The sequence below is a fragment of the Sapajus apella genome, unplaced genomic scaffold (genome assembly GCF_009761245.1).
Source record: "Sapajus apella isolate SASKATOON/1434 unplaced genomic scaffold, GSC_monkey_1.0 scaffold85, whole genome shotgun sequence".
NCBI classification, from domain to species: domain Eukaryota; kingdom Metazoa; phylum Chordata; class Mammalia; order Primates; family Cebidae; genus Sapajus; species Sapajus apella.
Window position 1 is genome coordinate 7,616,477 of NW_022437025.1, and position 22,514 is coordinate 7,638,990.

At 43.3% G+C, this 22,514-nt stretch overlaps 1 protein-coding gene across 1 annotated transcript in view; it reads right to left on the minus strand.

Annotated features, from left to right (window-relative positions):
- STK32B (serine/threonine kinase 32B) overlaps window positions 1-22,005 on the minus strand; it is a 439,121-nt gene extending 417,116 nt beyond the window's left edge. Inside the window, exon 1 of the mRNA XM_032254176.1 lies at window positions 21,622-22,005. Coding sequence (XP_032110067.1) covers window positions 21,622-21,673 — 52 coding nt within the window. The 5' untranslated portion in view covers window positions 21,674-22,005. The remainder of the gene's footprint in view (window positions 1-21,621) is intronic.
- Between the last annotated feature and the right edge of the window lie 509 nt (window positions 22,006-22,514).

The window sequence follows — 22,514 nt, forward strand, 5'->3', positions numbered from 1 at the left end:
TGACAAAGAAAACAAATGGGAAAATTTAATAATACTATTATGTTTTTTAAATTTCATTTGTAGTAGCATAATAATGCAAGTAAGACTGTGATAAATTAAAGATATATATTGTAAATCCCTATAGTACCTTCAGCATAAAAGCCAATAGTTGTGATCAAATTTTTAAAAATCATTAGATTAACAAAAAATACACAAAGGAAAAAAAGAAGAGCAAAGAACACAGAGAACAAATAGAAAACAGAGACCAAGGTGGCAGAAGTAAATCCAACCACATCAATAACTGTATTAAATATAAATAAACCAAATACTTTAATTAAAAGGCATAAGTTTCCAAGCAAAATACAAAAGGAAGACCCAACAATATGCTATTTAAAGTGATACTTGTGTTTAAAGATACAAATAAATTAAAAAGCTGCTGTGATCACATCAATAGCAGCCATGTCGAATTCCAAACAAGTAGTATTTTCAGAGATAAACAGAATACTTTCTAATGATAAAAGAGTCAATTCATCAAGAACACAAAGTAATCCTAAATGTGTGCATATATTAACATAATTTGAAAATACATAATCACTGACAAAATTAAATATAATAGAAAATTCACAAGCATACATAAAGATGTTTATGCTTTTTTCTCAGTAATTAACCTTTTAAAAAGCAACAAAACTCCATAAGAATACGGGAGACTTACCCTAAGTGAGATTTATAAAATGCTATACCAGTAACTATAGGATATATATTCTTTTCAAGTGTAGATGGCATGTTTACCAAGGCAGATCAAATGCTGAGTTATAAGTCTGAATAAATACCAAATGATTGCAAATAAACAGAATTGGGAGTGAGAACCTGAGACAAGTGAGAGAGGTGAGTCTGTCTGGATGCCTGTTCTAGATTTCTCAGGGTCTTGGTGTTGAAATGGTGAGGCTGAAAGATGACAGTGAAGGGACAGGAATGAGAAGAACACAGGTAAGGGGGTATGTGCAATGTCCAAGGAAGGGAAAGGTCAAGAATGACTCTACAGTGTGAGCCTGAGAAGGAATGGAATCGCTACTTGCTGAAGTAGAAAAGACTGAGGAAAGAGTACATTTGGGGATGGGAAGAGAAGCAAGAGTGCAATTTCTACTAGATTCCCATGTAAAAATGTGCAGTTGCCAATTAGAATTTTGAGTCTGCAAGGTACAAGTTGAGCATGCAAACAAACAGCTACAACAAAGAGAGAGTTGTCTGTGTAGAATACACTAATAATATTGTAAATAACCATTACTTTAAACTCATTTCAAACCAATACCGTATTTGAGAACTTCTACCCTATAGGTTTCAGCTATAAGTTTATATCAGAATTTAACACTGTATTCCCATTAATTACAAACAACAGAAAAATGCATCCAGAAAGATGAGGAGTCAGGGCATCTCACACAAGGGTCACTGAGAGGTATGAGATAAGAAACAAACCAAATTGCCAACCTGTATTCCAGGGCCTGATTTTGGGTTTTGTTTTCTGGCTAAGGAAGAAAAATGATTGTAAATTATAGTTTTATTTCTCTCCCTTCCCATCACATCCCAGAAATTAAAGGAATTGGTAAAATGTAAGTTCTGAAAGACTTATAGCCATAGTTAAGACCATGATACCTCAGAAAGATCAGAAACATTTGTTATTTTCTGGAAGAAATAAAACACCAATGCAAATCACTTTCAAATGCAAATCCTAAGCAAGCATAATTCTGGTTAACGCATGAAAGGTGGGTTCTGCTAAGCTCCTCTGATTCTCCAGGATGATTGATGGCGTAATTATACTCTGGAGAGGAAGGTTAAGAAACTGTGTGGAAACTTATTAAATATAACATGCAATGACTTTTCGATTTTGTTTGGAAAGTGTGCTTAAAAATAATTATATTTTAAATGGAATTTATAAATATCTTATACCACTTAAATGAATGGTAGAGGATTCTACTGCAGCACAATTATGTTATGTCTGACAAGCTTTATTTCCTATAAGTGAGAACTCACTGGGATCTTCCACAGGATCAAAGGGCTGGAAGGTTTGTAAAGCATCTGTAGGCATACTTTTGTGTTCATATGTACATCAATGTATAGTGCTTAAAAATAACTGTACACATATATGCAAACATAGCCAATAGTATGGGCATTTGCAGCCCTCCTCTCTCTCTTGTGGAGTAACATGTTTTCCCAGCGACCAATTTCTTCCCTGCCAACCCATCCTTCAGTCTGCACCTAGTGTGATCATTCCAAACTGAAAACCTGGTCACATGACTCCCCATATTAAAACCACTAGTGTCTCCTCATCTTCTGCTAACAGAGCCAGCTTCAGGGACTTGCAACCCATGCCTACAATATTCTGCTCTCAGGAGGGCTCAGTGCTGGGTTTAATGATCTCCAGGTAAGATAATTTCCGAAGTCATGAGGGTTTGGGCTTCAACATGGCTTATTTTGGGAGACACAATTCAACCTACAGCATTAGGCATTCAAGGACTTTTCTCGTTTTCCCCTCAAGCACCTAAAATAACAGACATTTTCTAAAGGACAGGGGCTCATTATCTAATCCTCCCTAAGCGCCCATTCCAGCCCCCAGTCTCTCCATAGGGCCTGCCAAGAAATACATCAGAAACAAGGCTCCAAGACTCAAAAGTCAGCTTGCTCTTTTGTCTTTGAGATTTTGCTCTGGAAGTGATTACCACGGAGCATGCACAGGAGCAGAAGTTATACATCCAGTGCTCCCATCCACCATTCCTCCATTTTCATATGTATGAACGCCTTCTTGTGTGACGTTCCATGAGCACAGCCTTCTGTGGACTCAGGAGGTCCCACAGGATCCAAAGGGAGTGCAAGATAAGTGGGTTTCGTCTGCAGCTGGGTGCTTGGGACACTGATGGCCCTAAAAGCCTGCACATTGTTCCATTCAGAATAACTTGCTTCAAACACAGCAAGGGAGAGATGGTGCTCTGAGTGAATGGAACCGCCAAGGAGCTCTACCATATCCTTTCTCACTTGTGTCTTCGTGTCCAAATTTCACCTCTTTACAAGGACACCACTTGGATTGTACTGGGCCCACCCTAACGCCCTCATTTTAATTTGATTACCCTGTATCTCCAGGTAAGATCATTTCCAAAGTAATGAGGGTTTTGGGCTTGAACATGTCTTATTTTGGGAGACACAATTCAACCTACAGCATTAGGCATCCGAGGACTTTTCTTGTTTTCCCTTCAAGCACCTAAAATGACAGACATTTTCTAAAGGACAGGGCTTATTATCTAATCCTCCCTAAGCCCCTGTTCCAGCCCCTTGTCTCTCCATAGGGCCTGCCAAGAAATACAGCAAAAACAAGACTCCAGGACTCGAAAGTCGGCTTGATCCACATCAGCAGCAACAATGTGACACAAGGAGACTGCTCCCCAGCCACCAGTTCCACATGACTTGCCAGAGTCAGGCTTCTAAAAACAGGTCTCCGCCTTCCTGACAGGTAGCATGAGGGTTCAGCCAAAGAAGCTTTGAGGAGAGTCCGTCGGAATGTGCTGTTTCCTAGGAGAATGGAAATGAGAAAGAACTGCCTCACAGCTGGGATGGAATGTTAGCTGGGAGGAAGCCAGAGCCACCTTCTTCTAGCCGCATAAACAGCAGCCCCCTGTCTGCCTTCTCTCCATGTTTTATTGCCTTCCATGTTGAGCCAGGCGTCCTCCTGAGTGCTGCCCATGTATGATGAAGCCAGTCATATATGGCTACCTCACTCCATCCTCACAAGGACCATGTCAGAGTGCATCCCCATTCTCCAGTGGAAGAAACTGAGGCTTGGAGAGGATAAGTAGTTGGCTCATGGTGACACAGCCAACATGCAGAAAAGGCAGGATTTGAACCCAGACTTGTGTGACCCCAAAATCTGTGCCTTTGACCTACCTGTAGAATCTTCAGCCATAAAATTTTAATAAGTCTTATACAGTGCTTATTACTGCCAGACTGTGTAAGCACTTTACATATATTAACTTATTTAGTACTCACACCAATGTATGAAGTAAGTACGATTTAACCCTCATTTTACAGATGAAGAGACTGAGGGTCAGAGTGGTGAGGAAACTTACTCAGATCACTCAGCTAGAAAGTAGCAGAACCAGCTTTCAACTCCAGGCAATTCAGCTCCATGTTCTGTGCTCCTAACCACTATGCTATGTCAGGGGCATCCCTGGTGGAATTTTCCATGATGGAGCTGGATAGGGGTCTTGGTACATCTCAGATACATATAAGCATAAGGCCCATAGCCTATCTCTAAACTGGGCTGGAAGGTGGAGCGTAGTTTAGAGAACTGCCTAAAAGAACACACGGTGCAGCTCCAGTATCAAAGAGAAAGTGTGGTACTCACACTCCCTCAAGAACCTGCCATTACACTGAACTAAAACACAAACCCCTAAGCTGAGCATACCTTGCAGACCTCTCCATAGCTCCACACTTGCGTCTGTACAACTGCCACGCAGCACTACTGCTCGTTCGCACATTTACAAATGCATTCCAAAATTATCCATGGAACAAGTCACACACTAAAGGTCTACAAAAGGTTAACAATATCAAAGGTTACTATCTATAGACATTTGCCAAGGGAGTAGCGCTTACGTTCTTGCGACATATATATGCATACACAAAGGTAAGTATGTGAGTAATGAATATGTTATTGAAAAAATCTTACTGCACTGAGTATCACTGTTTTGCATCCATCTTAATTTTTATTTTATCTCATTTTCCATTTAGAGTAGTCACAATCCAGCTCAAATTTAAAGCAGAAATATAAAGTGTCCCTGTAAGAAAAATCTATAAAAATCATCATTAAGATAGAGAAGAGTATCAAACGATAGTACAGGTAGTACATGGCTATGGTAAAAAAAAAATAATTCTGCAAGCAGGATGCAAATTAATGAGTCTTGGGAAAGGCCAACATGAGGGAAAGAGCTTTTCAGTTACACAGAAAGAAGCGAGACCAAGCACCACAATTTTATCACCTAAGACAACTCAGTTAACCTCTTGGAACTCCAATAAATCCGGGTATAAAATGGAGCTAACGAAACCTCTCTCAGACTGTTATCCTAAACATTAGAAAGGGCAACTTGGCTGGAACTGGAGGCCATGATTCTAAGTGAAGTAACTCAGGAGTGGAAAACTAAATGCTGTATGTTCTCACTTACAAGTGGGAGCTAAGTATGCAGAGTGCTGTAATAGACATTGAGACTCGGAACAGGGGAGACTGGGAAAGTGTGAGAGATGAAAAGCTACATATTGGGTACAGGGTATGCTCCCTCAGTGACCGGTGCACTAAAGTTTCAGACTTCACCATTATATCAGGTTGGTGCAAACGTTCTTTTGGTTTTTGCCATTGAAATTTAACTTTCAATGGATGAATTGTATAAGTTGGTGCAAAAGTTATTGCGGTTTTTGCCATCGAAAGTAACGTAAACAATTCATCCATATAACCAAAAACTACTTTGATATGGTTTGGATTTGTGTCCCTGACCAAATCTCATGCTGAATTATAATCCCCAAGGTGGAGCTGGGATCTGGGGGGAGGTGACTGGACCATGAGGGAGGACTTCCCACTTCGGTGCTGTTGTCATGATAGAGTGCTCATGAGATCTGGTTGTTTAAAAACATGCAGCATCTCCTCCCTCTCTCTTATTCTCCTGCTCCGGCCAGGTAAGATGTGCCTGCTTCCCCTTTGCCTTCCGCCATGATTGAAAGTTTCCTGAGCACCCCACCCCACCCCCGCTAGAAGCCATCATGCTTCCTATACAGCCTGCAGAAACATGAGCCAATTAAGCTTCTTTTGTTTATAAATTACCCAGTCTCAAGGTATTTCTTTAGAGTAGTATGAGAATGGACTAACACACACTTGTACCCTTAAAGCTGTTGAAATAAAAAAAAAATAAAGATCATATAACATTACATATAACAAATGTTTGGCCCATAGTAGGTATTTATTAAATATAATTTTATTTTCCCTTTCCCTATGCTTTCTCCTTTAGATACTGGGAAGGAACCTATAACCTTTCAAAGGTTACACAGTGATTTTTCTTAGTCTTTTCGGATACTCAAGAACCAACAGCTACAATGATAGCCACTTTCTAAAGCAGTGGGGCCTACAGGAGAAACCTCAAGAGCCACAGACCCAGTGCTTGTAAAGTCTACAGTCTTGTGGGGGAGACTGACTGATATGGTTTGGCTGTGTCCCCACCCAAGTCTCATCTTGAATTGTAGCTCCCATAATTGAATCATGAGGGTGGTTCCCCATCCTGTTCTCATGGTAGTGAATAAGTCTCCATGTAGTTCCCATAACTGAATCATGAGGGTGGTTCCCCCATCCTGTTCTCATGGTAGTGAGTAAGTCTCACAAGATCTGATGGTTTTATAAGGGAAAAGCCTTTCACTTGGTTCTCATTCCCTCTTGCCTGCTCCCATGTAAGATGTACCTTTTACCCTCCACCATGATTGTGAGGCCTCCCCTCAGCCACACGGAACCGTGAGCACATTAAGCCTCTTTCCTTCATAAACTGCCCAGTCTCAGGTATGTCTTTGTCAACAGTGTGAAAATAGACTAATATACTGACTTAAGGAAATAGCCACATGAGTAAATGCAGAATTACAACTGTGTTCAATGCTATGAAGGAGCACAGCATAGAAGGGGACCTTCTAGGAAGAATTACCCAGTCTAGGAAGCAGATAAAGCATCTTGAAGAAAGATAAGTGTAGATGACGGAGTCAAATGTGGTAGGATGGAGACAGTGTTTGAGGCAGAGTGAACAACATACAGTAAGGCCCTGGGGAAGGAGTAAACTTTTTAAAAACTGAAAGAATGGCTGTGTGGTTGAAGAGTATAAATAATAACATTGACTACAAGAGGAAGAAATAGCTACATTTATGGGACAGTTGCCATGTGCCAGAGATTTGGCTAAGAACTTTAAGTGCAGTGCCTAATTGAACTTATGCAGTGAAGGGGAACACAGTGTGCGGCGAGGTGGGGGAGCTGGGCAGGTTTTAGACCACACAGGGTTTTGAAGGATGTATTGCAGGTTATAATCTTTGTCCTGAGAGCAACGGAAGCCATTGAAAAATGTTAAGCAAGGACACGATCCTACTTGTGATTTGAAGCTATTTTCTAGCTGTTGGGTGTGGGATATTCTGAAAGTGACAAGAGAAGACAGGGAGATCAGTCAGGAAGCCCAGGGGAGCCCACAGGAAACGCGATGTTTGAATTTGAGGTGGTGGTGGTGGCTGGAAAGACAGGCAGATGTGTGAGCTACTTAGGAGATAAAATCAAATAGCCAGGTGCTTAATTACATTTGTGTGGAGAAGAGCAAAACCTGAGATGGGTTGGTTTCTGCAACTGAATGGATAATGGTACTACACTGAACTAGGAAATTCTGCAAGGAAATTAGTTCAGTGAAGTCGTGCTGAATTTGAGGTAATAATTCTTTTGAGATATCCAAGTGGAATTACAGGAAACCAGAGGTTTGAAAATCAGAGGAGAAATATGAATTAAGGTAAAAAATTATTAAGTCTGGCCAGGCATGGTGGTTCACATCTGTAATCCCAGCAGTTTGGGAGGCTGAGGTGGGAAGATCACCTGAGGCCAGGAGTTTGAGACTAGCCTGGCCAACACAGTGAAACCCTGTCACACTAAAATTACAAGAATTAGATAGGGGTGGTGGCGCACACCTGTAATCCCAGCTATTCAGGAGGCTGAGGCAGGAGAATTGTTTCAAACCGAGAGGCAGAGGTTGCAGTGAGCTGAGATCATGCCACTGCACTCCATCCTGGGCAACAGAACAAGACTCCGTCTAAAAAAAAAATGATTGAGTCACTGTCATATTGAAATATATGTCAGCTATTAATTTATTGACTCTCAGCTCCACATGAAATTTGTGATACTGGAGCTGGGGCCTGCAGACATTTCTCCTCTTCCAGCTGGCCTCGTGTTAGGCGTTGCCAATCGAGGCACAGGAGAGACACTGCAAGGCCAGAGTGAGAAGAGGACTTTCTTCCTTCTTCCAGTGCGCTGTTTCCACTTGGCATTTAGTGGGTTTGTGTCCAGGGGGCCTAGCAGCCCTCATCTCAGTGGCACTCATGGACCAGCTGCAGGTACTCCGTGGCCTGCCTGTTCTGGCAACAATGCTTTCTCCAGAGAGATCTGAATCACAGACTTCGTGGAGAAGGGAGCCACCTTCTAAGTTTGAGTCCTTTTTCTTGCTCACTCTTCCTCAGCCCTAGAGAGACTAGGAGTTTTGCTGAAGTTGCTACTTCTATACCTCCTAGAGTCCTCTTTGACTCCACTTAGCAGTTAACCTTTTTACTGGTTGACAGTTCTTGGAATTACATTTTCCCTTTCTGAAAACTGGTGTAGTTTCTGGGTCCTGACTGCACCCTGACTGATACAGAGTGACTGAACATGCAGAGGTTGACAAGATCACCCAGGGAGACAGCACAGAAAGCTAGTAAGAGGTCCCATTGCTCAGTCTTCAGGCATTCCAGGCTTCATTGCAAGTGAGAAGAAGCCAGCCTTGCAAAGTAGCCAGAAAAGCAGGGGGAAACCTCGGACGGTGTAATGTCACCAAAACTAAGAGGAAATACCGCTTCAGTAAATAATATGCAAAAATTTTAAGATGGAGAAAGTTTTCTTATACACAAATATATTTTTATATATTATATACTTATATTACAATAATAAATATGTATTTATATATAATTGTTATAAACATATACAATATATAATTATATTTTATATATCATATGTTTTTGTGTATAAATATACATATTTATACACAACTCTAAGTTTCTGAGTTCTTTTTCTTGTTCACTTGTGTATAGCTATGTATATTTATTTATACACACAAGAAACCACAAAGAAAGATTAACAGGTATGACTAAATTAAAATGAAGACATTTATCATGTCAACAGATATCATAAAGGGCTTGAAAAGTGAAATCACAAAACAGGGTAAAATATTTGCAACAAATTACTGACAAAGAAATGTCATGTAGACTATATAAAGAGCTACAAGTCAATCAAAGAAGACAGACTTCTAATTAAAAAATTAACAAAGCCATGAACAGGAACTTCACAAAGCTAGACACATGACTGGGAACTAAATATATAAAGACACTTCAACCTCATTCGTGATAAAATGCAATTTAAAACAATGAAATACTATTGTATGCTCAATCAATTGGCAAATATGTAAAAGCAACAGTAATACTGTCAAAGAAATAAAGGTATGTTGTTCAATAAGTTAGCACTTTAAATGTAGCTAACACAGATTAAGACATGCTGCAAATGTAAAATATACACTCAATTTCAAAGACACAATGTGAATAAACTAATGTAAAATATCTCAATAATTCTGATATTTATTACACACTGAAATGATAATATTTAGCCGGCACTCTGGGAGGTCAAGGCAGGTGGATCACTTGAGGTCAGGAGTTCGAGACCAGCCTGGCCAACATGGTGAAATCCCATCTCTACTAAAACTACAAAAATTAGCTGGGCATGGTGGTGGGCACCTGTAGTCCCAGCTACTTGGGAGGCTGAGGCAGGAGAATCGCTTGAGCCTGGGAGGCAGAGGCTGCAGTGAGCCGAGATCGCATCACTGCACTCCAGCCTGGGCGACAGAGCAACACTCTGTCTTAAAAAAATAAAAAAGATAACATTGGGGGTATATTTGGTTAAATAAAATGTATTATTAAAATTCAGTTCAGCCATTTCTTTCTGCTTTTATAACATCAATACTGGAAAATTTTAAACTGCATATGTTGCTCACATTTGTTGACTGAATCACATTTCTATAGAACAGTGCTGATGTAGAGCCACAGAGATGCCAGTGCATGACTTGTCAGTGCAAATTAGTATGACCACATTGGTAAACAATTTGCTATCCTCTTACAAGATTTGAACACACACCTACTCTATGACCTAGCAGCTCTCCTGTGGCATATATCCTCGAGAAAATCTGATATATGTGCACTAGGGTACATACACACAAAGTTGTTCACGGCTGTATGTGTACGTTATAATAGTAAAGAACGAAAAGCAGTATAGTACAATCAATGTCTGAAGAAAGAATAAATGAGTTACGCTATAGTAACTGAATGGAACAGTAGCGAAAACAAGTAGATGGCAGCTATTCACAGCAGTGTGGATGAATTCTACAAGCACAGTCTTGAGTGAAAACAGCAAACTATACAAAAACACCTAATACATGTTACCATTTTTATAGATTCCAAAAACAATAAAAACTAAACATTGTATTGTTTAGGGGTTCAAAAACATGGGAAAGGTGATGGAGCACGTCCGAGGAGCTTCAGGGGAGCTGTGCACGCTCCATTTCCTCCACTGGATGGCGAAGTTCACGACTTAGCTCGTTGGACCCAAAAAGACACAACTTATAGTTACCTGCTGCCTTCAAAAACGAAAAAATCACAATGACCCTGGTCAGAGCTGCTTAACTAAAATGAGAAAAAGCTAGATGTAAGAAGCTAGATCAAAGAAGACAGATTTCTAATCTAAAAATTAATTAGATCTAGGTGATTTGAGGAACACATTATCACTGGGAAAGTAAAGACACCAAGTGTGGACTGCTTTTTCATCAAGCTCTGTTATGAAAGTGAGGAGAGCTGGGTAGTAGGTCTTAGGTGGCACGGGGGTTAAGGAGAGCTTATCTTTAAAACAGAAGGCGCTCATGTACAGTAAATACTGAGGAGAGGAGTTCTGCCTCCAGTGGCTTGGAATATTTTTGGTCAACGTTCCTGCTAAGTAAAACTATAACTGTACAAATTATACTTTTGAAAAATATGTTTCAAGGAGTTATAAAGATATCGAGGGAAGAAAGAACTCCAGGATAAATATCCAGGAGAAAGGAAAGTTCAAAGAAGTGGGCACAGCAAGTGGAACCTGCCAATCATGAAAGCAGATTCCAAGAAGAGAAGCTGAGGCGCTCCCGGGAGGAGACACACACGGAACGTCGGGAACTACCAAAGAGGGGGAGGCTTGGTAAACACCCAGGCTTTCGTAAGAACGCCACAGGGCTACATTCCAGCAGTAAGTGTGCAATATAGACCAGTCCTCACAGGACTTCAAACCATTTGAGTCTCTGTGAGGATTTAAGATGAAGCATGACTCCTAGCACCTCTAACAAAGATGCCTGAAGAGGCCAGAAGGAAAATCTTTCTGAGGAAATATAATATCATCCAAAGCCTCAAATGATCTCTATACTATTTCCTATATAATACCCAGCATGTAAGTATTTTTTTTAAAAGGCAAATTAGAGGACAAGATATGTTTAAAATAAAACAATAGGCAACAGAAATAGACCCAAAGGGTTACCAAATAACGGAGTATCAAACACATCTTCTAAATGAACTTGGCTAACGTTTAAGACATTGAAAAGTAAGTTTTGAGAATTTCAGCAGAGATTTGAAAGTCATAAAAGAGAACCCACTGGCAATTCTGGAAGTGAAAAACACAATAAAGAATATTAAGAAGTCAATGGCTATACTTAATAGCAGACAGACCTGAAGTGACTAGAAAAAGAGATAGGCCAGAAGAAAATATTCAGACTAAAACAAGGAGAGAAAAAAAAAAAACGATGCAGAAATATTGTCAAAGCCAGACAGGGCACAGTGATAAGGTCTAATACCTTTGCAATTTGAGTTTGATAATGTAAAGAGAAGGGGAAAATGTCAGAAGCAATGTTAAATGACACCAAAAAATCCCCCAAAACTAATAAAGCCACTAAGATACAGATTCAAGAAGCACTAACAATGAGCAGAGATGGCCAGATCATCATACATATGCATATCATCGTCCCCTTTCTGAAAGGGAATATAAAATCTTAAAAGCAGCTTGGCAAGAAAACCATGAAAGCTTAAAAGGAGCAAAAATAGTACTGGCAGTTGTCTTTTGCTCAGAAACAATGGAGGCCAAAAGACAATAAATCTTATCTTAAAAATGCTGAAGAAAATACCTGCTGACATAGAATCTGATAACCGGCAAAATAGCCACTCATTAGTAAAGTCTAAATAAAGACATTTTCAGATAAGTACAACGTGAGAGAATTTGTCACTACAAAGCACGCATTGAAAGAAATGATGAAGAGAAGACTTCATCAAAGGAAACTAATTCCGCTGGAAACTCGTAAGTGAAATAAAAAATAAAGTATAGAATACATGAGTAAATATAATCAATGCTCTAAGGCTCTATCTCCAAAACCTAGAAAAAGAACAGTAAATTAAGCCAAAAAGTATACAGAAGAAAATTATTTTTAAAAAATCAGTGAATCAAAAGGAAAGCAAATAAAAATCAAAGCCAAAAATTATTTTTAAATTTAAAAACTGATAAACCAAGAAAGGCCAATCAAAAAAAAATGAGAAAGAAAGCACAAATTACCAAAATCAGAAATGAAAAAGGAGATATCACTACAGAACCTACAAACATTGGAAAAGATAATAAGAGGATACTGTGAATAACGTTATGTCAATAAATTTGAAACTTATAAATAACAACAGTCCTTCACAAACTCTCCCATAGTTTGGTATACTTCCTTTTAATGAGACCAGTATAACATTGATACAAAAACTTAATAAAGCCATTAAAAAATGTCTCTTCCTTCCTATTCTGATAGTGTTTGTAGAGGATTATTATTATTTCTAAAATTTGGAAGAATTTACCTGTGAAGACATCTGAGGCTAGACTTTTCTCCACAGGAAAGTTTTATTACAGATTTAGTTCTATTCTGATATTTAAATTTTCCCTGTATTATTTCAGCAAGTTGTGCTTTTATAGAGTGATTATTGTGTCCACTTCAAATGTATTGGCATAAGATTTATATTATCTTCTTATGAAAAAGTTATAAACAAAATATTAGCAAATCAAATCCAAGAATATATCATATCATGATGAAGTGGAGTTTATCCCAATAATTAAAAGTTGATTTAACATTTAAAAATCAATCAGTATAATTCTTTGATCAGAAAAAGGAGAAAAGTCATGTATCATCTCAATAGATACAGACAAAGGCATTTGTTTAAATTCAACTGCCGTGAACAATAAAAACTTTCAGCAAATCAGGATAGAAGGAAACATCTTCAGTGTGATAAAGGGTATCTACAATAACAATGCAGCTAATATAATTATAATTATATCATAAAATAGTGAATTCTTTCTCCATGAGGGTGGGCTGGTTAGGTAAGAGTACCAGTCAGGATAGGCTGGGTTACACTGTGGTAATGAGCAGTCCCAAATCTCAGGGGCTTAAGACAGCAAAAGAGCAGTAGCTTACATCTATAATCTCAGCCCTTTGGGAGGTGGAGGCTGAGGTGGGAGGACTGCTTGCACCCAGGAATTCAAGATCAGCATGGGCAACATAGACCCCAAAAACCCACCCTAGCTCTATGGAAAAAAAAAATAGCATCTGGATGTGGTGGCTCACACATGTAATCCCAGCGCTTTGGGAGGCCAAGGTGTGCAGATCACCTGAGGTCAGGAGTTCAAGACCAGCCTGGCCAACATGGTGAAACCCCATCTCTACCAAAAATACAAAACTTAGCTGGGCGTGCCTGCACCTGTCTATAATCCCAGCTACTTGGGAGGCCGAGGCATGAGAATTGCTTGAACCCAGGAGGCAGAGGTTGCAGTGAGTCGATATCACACCACTGCACTCCAGCCCGGGTGACAGAGAGAGACTCTGTCTCAAAAAATAAATAAATAAAATAAAATAATTAATAAATTAGCAGGGCATGGTAGTGCATTCCTGTGGTCTACTGTGTAGGCTAACATGGAAGAATTGCTTGGGTTGGGGAGGATGAGGCTGCAGTGAGACACAATGACACCACTGCACTCCAGGTGGGCACCACAGTGAGACCCTGTCTCAAAAACAAACAAAACAAGACAGCAAAAGAGTCTGTCTCACTCATGCCATGTCTCACGGCAGCCTGGCTGGCAGTGAGTGTGATCTCTGATCCATGTTGTTCTCACTCTGGGAACCAGGCTAAAATAAGTTCCACCATGTGGATCATTATGGTTGCTCCCACACAGAGTGACATGAAGTGACACTCACTAGTTCTTAAACACTTTCTCCAAGAGGTGGCATATATGATCTCTGCTCAAACTGACCAAAACAAAGCATGTGGTCCCGCATAACTTCAAGGAGACAAGGAGGTATAATTTTTTGTGTGTGCATGAAAGTAAAGGGGAACAGGATATTGGTGAGCAGTGACAACGTTCCCACACTGCAACGGTGATAATGTCCCACGTTGAAAGAATGAGACATTTATATTGATGAGTTCACAGATGAAGCGCTTCTGGGAGATGAAGCAGACGCCAAAATCTTCAATGCGTAAGAATACTCCGAGGAGGTCAAAAAACCAAGGACTCAGAAGAGGAAGACTCCAGGACTGCTAACAACATTGCCATCCATGTTTTCCTTGGTTGGCTCTAGCTAAGGGAATGATCTCAGTCTAATAAAGTCTGTTGTTCTCTTCTTAGGTAACTCAGGTCTTCCTGAACTAGAAATTCTCCTCTGGTATCCTAAACTATGTGTCCTCATTGTTCTCTAAACTAGAATATCCCTTTAGGGCGTTAGAACCCTCAATGTTCTTTGTAGAACAGCTTCTTCATCTCTGTCTGCCATTGCTCAAAGTCCAGATTTTAGATAACGGCGTAATGCTAAGAGTATTTGTTTCTTCCAGTTCTCTGGGGAAAAATACCTAAGCTCAGCACCAGGCTATTTTTGATCCTGCCAAAATACTGATCCTTTATCCCTTAAGGCATTTAAACCCTTCCCTCAAGACTCAACATAAATCCTGCCTGTATCCTAACACCTATTCACTTTAGCTCATATTGTTAGAAAGCCAACACCCGAGCTCTGCGCCCTTTTGTGATCCCATCAAGCAGGAATCTTGTCTTACCCAGAAAAGAGCAGAGAAGTTTTGCCTTCTCTCAGTGGGAAGAGAGGTAATATGTGCACCATGATTAAGAGCTGCCAAGCTACTGGCAGTGTAGGGTCCACTCTGAAAAACCAGTCCTCTGCCCAAGCAAGTCTCAAGGACAAAACTGAAGGACAAATCCAAGGCATAGACTCCAATGACTTTACTAGAAATAAATCAGTTTGTTTCTCAATAGCTTCAGAATCCAAAGCAATGTAAAAAAATTGGCCCCCAATAAGTGATTGCTTTCATCTTCCATTCAACAAATGGCTGCTCTGTGCCCTCAGTGGCCTTATTCTAGGCCTTGCAGATACAGGTATTGATCGACTTACGACCTATGCAACTTACAACCATTCAACTTTACGACCACAATCGCTAGCCACGACTGCTCCGCATCTGGCAGCTCAAACGTTGCCCAGCTGGGCGTATGACAGTGCGGACCAGCTTCCGGTAGCACTACCATCTCCACATGCACCATTTCAACTGTTATCCCAGACTCAGTACAGCAATTTGTGTTTTGTGTCTTGGATATTTTTCATCAAACCCCTCCCCAGATGTCTACCAAGAGGAAATTGTCTTTGTCTACGCCTCAGCCTGCCAAGAAGGAAAGAAAGGCCATCAATCTCGACACGAAAATGAAGGTAATTAAGCAGTACGAAGGAGGAAAGAAAGTAAATGTGATCGCACGTGATACGAAGTTACCACACTCGGCTGTGTCGACGATTTTGAAAGGTAAAGAAAGAATTCACGAAGCTGTGAAAGGTTCTGCACCCATACAATCAACAGTTATAACAAAGCAATGAAGCAGGCCCATCCATGAAATGGAGAAATTGCTATATATTTGGAAGGAAGATCAAATTCAAAAATGGCCAATAAAATGTTTTGTACATGTTTATATATTTTGATATGTTTTGCAATTGGGAAAATGTTTCCTATGGTATTTTTTACACCTGTATTTTGTATTTCTGTATGCACCTGTATTTGGTAATTTTCTATGTTTTGCAAATATTAAACCAGTTGTACTGGTAATGCAGTGTTTTACTTAAACCTGACGAATGTAAAAATAAGAAACAAAATGGTGTAGAGATGATACAAATGGCATAAAATGAACAAAGAAAATTATGATATATAACAATAATGAAAGAAAATTATGACAAAATGTGACTTAAAGATTTTTATAACATCATTTCACAGTACTGTACATATAGCCTACTCAACTTACGACCAAATCGTGTTATGACCAGTCTGTCAGAACCAATCGTGGTCGTAAGTCGAGCACTAGCTGTACAAAGGTGGAAAACAAATGAGTGCTGGTCTTTAGGAGGTTGCAGTCTAGTGCAAAAGGTGGGTGTGGAATCAAACAATTAAGTAGGATACGCCAGACTGTCTCAACCTGTGCTCCAAGGAACATGGTAACAACAGGTGGGCGGCGGGGGGGGGGGGGGGGGGGGGGGGGATGGATGCTTTGTGTTTATATCTGCCTGCCCAGCATCCACTTTCCCTTTCTCCATTGATACTCCAACATCCCTTGGGAAAATTCTTCACATAGACCCTTACAGCAAATCCCTCAAGTGGAGCTGACTCTACTCCCTGAAGCCAAAGGTGGGCATGTGACTCATCCAGCCTATTAGAGCCTCAAATCTCCCTGCTCACAGTAATTGATTCAAGAATACCCGAGACTCAATTAGAGTCCATCAGAAGTAACCCTGGCACATTTTCTACAACTACTATGAGAAAGATAGTCGCTTTTACATACTCAGAGTTCTGAATACACCAACATGGAGGCAGTGGGAGCCCCGTGAAGAGAGAGCCCGCCTGAGAATGAGGCACAGAATCCAGGAATGAAGACTCTTGATATTACGGGGAGCCTGGTTCCAGCCATGGCTGATGAGACCAACACCTTCGTTCATTCACTCATTCATTTATTCACCAAAAATTTACCAGATGTTCCCGGTGTTGTTGTAGGCCTTAGGGATACAGAAGTGAACAAACCATTCAAAATTCCTACTTAAGGAGCTTGTAACTCCTTCAGAAGAAACAATCACATAAGATCTCTGTATGTAGCAGGGCAGTGGTCCCCAACCTTTTTGGCACCAGGAACTGGATTCATGGAAGACAATCTTTCCATGGACAGGAGAACGATGGTTTTGGGATGAAACTGTTCCACCTCAGATCATCAGGTGTTAGATTCTCTCACAGTTCCTGACTGTGAACTGCGCATGTGCACAACCTAGATCCTGTGAGAATCTAATGCTGCTGCTGATCTATCTGGCAGGAGGTAGAACTCAGGCGTTAATGCTTCCTGCTTGCCACTCACCTCCTGCTGACAGCCCAGTTCCCACAGACCATGGACCAATACCAGTCCATGACCCAGGGGTTGGGGATCCTGACTTAAGGTACTTGCACTGAGTGGAGACAGACAATAAGCAAAAAAATAAATAAAATAAATAGTATAACAGATGGTGACAACTGCCATGAAAAAAAAAGAAGGCAAGAAAAAGGATTTGGACTGACATTTTAAGTAGGGTGGTCAATCAGGGTCTAATGAGTCAATAACACTTTTCTGGAGACCTGAAGGGAGAGTGGGCTATAGGGCAAATGCCCTTAGGCAGGAGGGGCAGGTGCCAGGACTATGGTGTGAGGGTTCAGGGCATGTCAGAGGAGCAGGAAGGAGGCAGGTAAGCCGAGAATGAAAGAGGAAGGTGCCATCTCGGAGGGGAGCACCTGATGGGCAGCTATAAGGACTTCAGTTTTTGTTCTCTCAATAATGCAGGTTGTGCCTAGGGCTGGAGGGAGGGTTTGCGGGTGGACTGAGCAGAGCAGAGAACTGATCTGGCCAGTTGCATATTTTAACAGGATCACTCTGGCCGCTGCATTGAGGGACACTTATGGGAATAATGACAGCCCGGGCAATTGTAATAATCCAAGCAAGAGCTGTGACCATGGCTTGGACAAGAATGGTGGCGATGGAGAAGGCAAGAAATGGCCAGAGCCAAAACATTCCCTTAAATGCACTTTGTCGGCCCAGACACAGAGTCAGACCTTGACTCTACCAAAAAAAAAAAAAAAAAATTTACAGATTAGCCAGGCATGGTGGTATAAGCCTATTGCCCCAGCTACTTGGGAGGCTGAGATGGAAGGATCCCTTGAGCCTGGGAAGTCGAGGCTGCAGTGAGCTAAGATCCTGCCACTGCCCTCCAGCCTGGGCGACAGAGTGAGACCCTTTGGTTTTTTTTTTTTTTTTTTTTTTTTTTAAAGCACTTAATGTTGCTTTTCCATCATTTGCAACTGGAGGAGGTTCAGCTAACATACAAAATCTTAGATGCCATCCACGGTAAAGCCACCATGATTTTATGCACCACTTAGAAAAAAGAAACGCTGCCAATTAATCTGTGGCATGATCCTTTCTCTGCTTATGATGTATCATGGGAGCATGAACAGCTATGACCACTTGCATACAATGAGTTAAACTTTTGCCATAAGAATGTGGATAATGGTCCTGTCACAATTACACAATGGCAAGTTTTTAGCTGTGGTTTAGCACCAAAGTACTTAAAAGTCAGACTTGTTCCGGTCTGGCAGGTGTTTGCATCTTCAGCCTTCAACCACACAATGACTATGGTTTGGGAGAGCTTGTTTGTTCACTGGACCATGTCACTTCCTGCTTAAAACCCTTCAGTGACTCCAAAAGCAAGTCAAAAACACCTGACCATGGTCACTGGCCCTTTGAAGCCGGCCAGGCATTCAGGTTCATCTTTCGTACCTTCCAGCTTCACACTCCACAATGCAGGAGTACTAAACCCCCTCAGTGCCCCCCACCACGACATGAGCCAGGCTTACTCTTTACTCTCTGCCTTTGCACATACTCTTCCCTTTCTCTGAAACATCCTTCCTGCCCCCCCCATCACCCACTTCTTCCCTGGGGTAACTCCTGCCATTTCTGCAAGATTCTAGTCTAAAAGAGGAGACCTTTTCAGATCCCTCCTCCGCGCTCTAAGTTAGGGACCCTCCTCCAGGGTATCAGAGTCACCTGAGCTCACCCACGTTGGGGCACTTACACACCCTGTTTTGACCTGGTGGTTTACTTGCTCTAGGAGGGAGCTCCTTAATTGTTAACACTTTGCCTTCATCTTCCTCATATTCCTGGTGCCCAGCACAGGGACAGGTGCAGAAACTATGATCAGTAAATGCCTATGAAATAAATGAGTCGGTTGGTGGCAAGTAACACTGCTTTACCTGTACAAGGAAATGCGTGAGAAATATACTGGCAAAAATTAAACAAGATAATGTTCCACTGGACTAGAAGCTAGCAAAATGAGAAGAGCCCTAACCTGGTATTTCTTTTATTTATTTATTTATTTTTGAGACGAGTTTCACTCTTGGTGCCCAGGCTGGAGTGCAATGGTGCAATCTCATCTCACTGCAACATCCATCTTACGGGCTTAAGTGATTCTCCTGCCCCAGCCTCCCTAGTAACTGCGACTACAGGTGTCCGCCACCATGCCAGGCCAACTTTTGTATTTTTAGTAGAGACAGGGTTTCACCATTTTGGTGAGGCTGGCCTTGAACTCCTGACCTCAAGTGATCCGCCTGCCTCAAAAGTGCTGGGATTACAGGCATGAGCCACCACGCCCCACCTCCTAACCTTGTATTTAACAGGCACCTAACCTTAGGCCCAATCTGCTTGTAGAATGAGGAACAGGAATAAGAAAATCAAAAGGTTGGCTACACCAGAGATAAATAGTTTGCCAATGAATATTTTCAAGCTGGGGGTAAGGGATAGAGACAGTTTTCAATATAAGGGTGGCAAATTCCCTCTGTAAATAAAAGAGAAAGATGCTAGGAAAATTACCCAAAGCATGACCTTTGACCCAGGCTAGAACCACAAACCCCTGCTATCGAGGGTGATGCTGTGTGGTGTTCAAACTCTTCCTGGGACACACAAGAGCCTCTATTACCTCCGTGCCTACCTCTCCTCTGTCCACAGCTGGCTCCTTACCTGCACATGCTCCAGACTAAAGACCAGGAAAAGCTGGGGCCTCTCTGTGCCCCCAAGACCCTGTACTGGTTTCTCAATGCCCTTATCACCATGGATGGTCATTCAGGGCTATTATACTAGGAACTCCTTTAAGCAAGGATCGCATGGGCCTTACAAAGCAGGTGCTCACTTAATCTTGACTGCATTCATCTATCTTTTTGGGAACGGCTGTCCAGGTGGGCATCTGAGTAGCACTCACAGCCTTGGGAGTTCTAGAAGCCATGCGTGATCTATGCACACGAACCAATGCCCTGGGCAATGATGACAGGCACAGCTTTCAAAGCAGACTGTCCTGCCTCAAGGCCAGCTCTACTTCTTACCAGCTGTAACCAGGACAGCCCCTTTCTTTTTATTTTGTTTACTTACTTTTTTTGAGACTCAGTCTTGCTCTGCTGCCCAGGCTGGAGTGCAGTGGCGCGATCTCCACTCACCACAACCTCCGCCTCCCGGGTTCAAGCGATCCTTCTGTCTCAGCCTCCTGAGTAGCTGGGATTACAGGCGCCTGCCACCACGCCTGGCTAATTTTGTGTATATTTAGCAGAGACAGGGTTTCACCATGTTGAAAAAGCGGACAGCCCCCTTTCTAAGGCAGCCACCTCAAGGGGCATGAAAAGGACTGAGTGAACACTATGTGCTAGCATACCTGGAACATAGTAAGTGCTCACTAAGTCTCAGCACTTAACTGGGGCACAGTGGAGACTGGCGAGTCAGCACAGCAGGAAACCAGCTTTGAGAGGCAGAGGGCTCCTCACAGATAATAAACGCGCAGCTCGGTACTGCTTGCATTTATAAGGCACTTTTCACGTGCATTACTAATAGTTAAGCTTCAAACAGCCCTATAAAGTAGCAAGTGGTATCATAACTCTCATTCTATAGGTAAGGAGACTAATGTTTCAGAGAGGTGAAGTCAGTTTTCCAGAGACATGCCACACTGGAAAGAGGGTTCTGCTAGTCCAAATACTGAGCTCTATCGACCTGAACTGCAAGGACCCAGCCAGGAAGTTTAGATGCGGTTGGACAGCCTACACCACTTCTGCACCGGGGAGGCTGCGGAGAGAAAGCAGGACGCCCTTCTCGGAGCCACGGAGTTTAGCAAAGAAAAGTTTCCCTGGGTGATTGAGGACAGCTGCATCCAACAGGCACACACACACACACACACACACACACACACACACACACACACACACGGTGCAATCCGCCCACCCAGGCCACCTCCGTCAGCCTCGGGATCTCAAAGAAACCTCAGCTTCCTGGAGAGCCCAAGCCTAGAAACCTCCCGAGCGACCTCCGAAGTCAACTCCTCCTTCCACAACCCCAAGTGCAGGTTTCAGGTTCGCCTCTCAGAAGCCGCCTCCCCAGCCCCGCGCTGGGCACCGTCCCGACCGCTACAGGGCACTGGGTGCCGGGGAGTTGCCTGGGCAGAAGCGCCGCGCCTGGCACGGGATCGGGCACACTCTGCAGGAACTGGACGAAGTGGCCGCGCCTGGGTCCCCGCGCCGGGCAGCACGCGGCGCCCCGCAGGGCTCGGCCGAGGGTGACGGAGGGAGGGGAGGCCCAGCCCCTGCCCGAGCGGCGCGGCGCGTGGCGGGAAGTGGCGCCCCACGCCCTCTTACCTTCCTCATTCTCGTCAAACACGGGGGGCTTGTGGGAGTGGTTCCCGCCCATATTCCGCCGCTGCTGCCGCTGCTACATGCCCGGCCGCAGGGACGCGGGATGCAGGATGCGGGATGCCGGACGCGGGGAGCGCGCCCTGCCCAGGTTGTAGCCGCGCGCGGAGCCCGAGGGGGCCGAGCGCCGCGCAGGGGCGGGACGGCGGCTCCCTCCTCCCGGGCGCCCCTCAGACTGCGCTCGCAGGGACCCCGCGCCCGCCCAGCCCTCTGCCCTGCCCCGCCCCGGGCTGCGCTCGCAGGTCCTCACGCCGGCGCCCGCCAGCGAACCCGGGAGCCCCTGGCGCCGGGGCCAACGTGCCGCGCTCCTCGCCGGCTACAGCGGGAGGGCGGGGGACGCGAGGCGGCGCTGGAGGCGGGGCGGGAGCGGCGGAGGAGGGGATGCGCGGAGGCCGCGCGCGGGGGGCGGCGGCGGGGCGGTGGGGGCTGAGACCCGGATCGGCCCGAGGAGTCTGAGTCCCTGCTTGGCCTGCTCCCTCGGCCGGAGCTGGCTCCCTCCAGGCAGTAACGGTTGGTCAGCACCCACCCTGCCCAGGCCCCGACTACGCGCTTTGTTAGCACCATCCTACATCCGCTTCCAACAACCCAGCAGTGAGAAAGCGTCGTTCCTTTGTAGAGCGCGGTAGACGGAGGTCCAGAGGGAAAGGGGCTCTTAGGCCTGTGGTTAGTCGGCCCTGGCTGCGAAGGGGACCCCAGGGCTCTCCGCTGGGCTGTATTTGCGCATTCGTGTTGGGACGGGCAGTGGAGTGTCTCCTGGCTCTCCAGCCGACGCGGCTCCTCTTAAGGTTCCTCCCAGTGTTTCATGAATGAAAGTATCCAGACCCTCTGGAACTAATCTG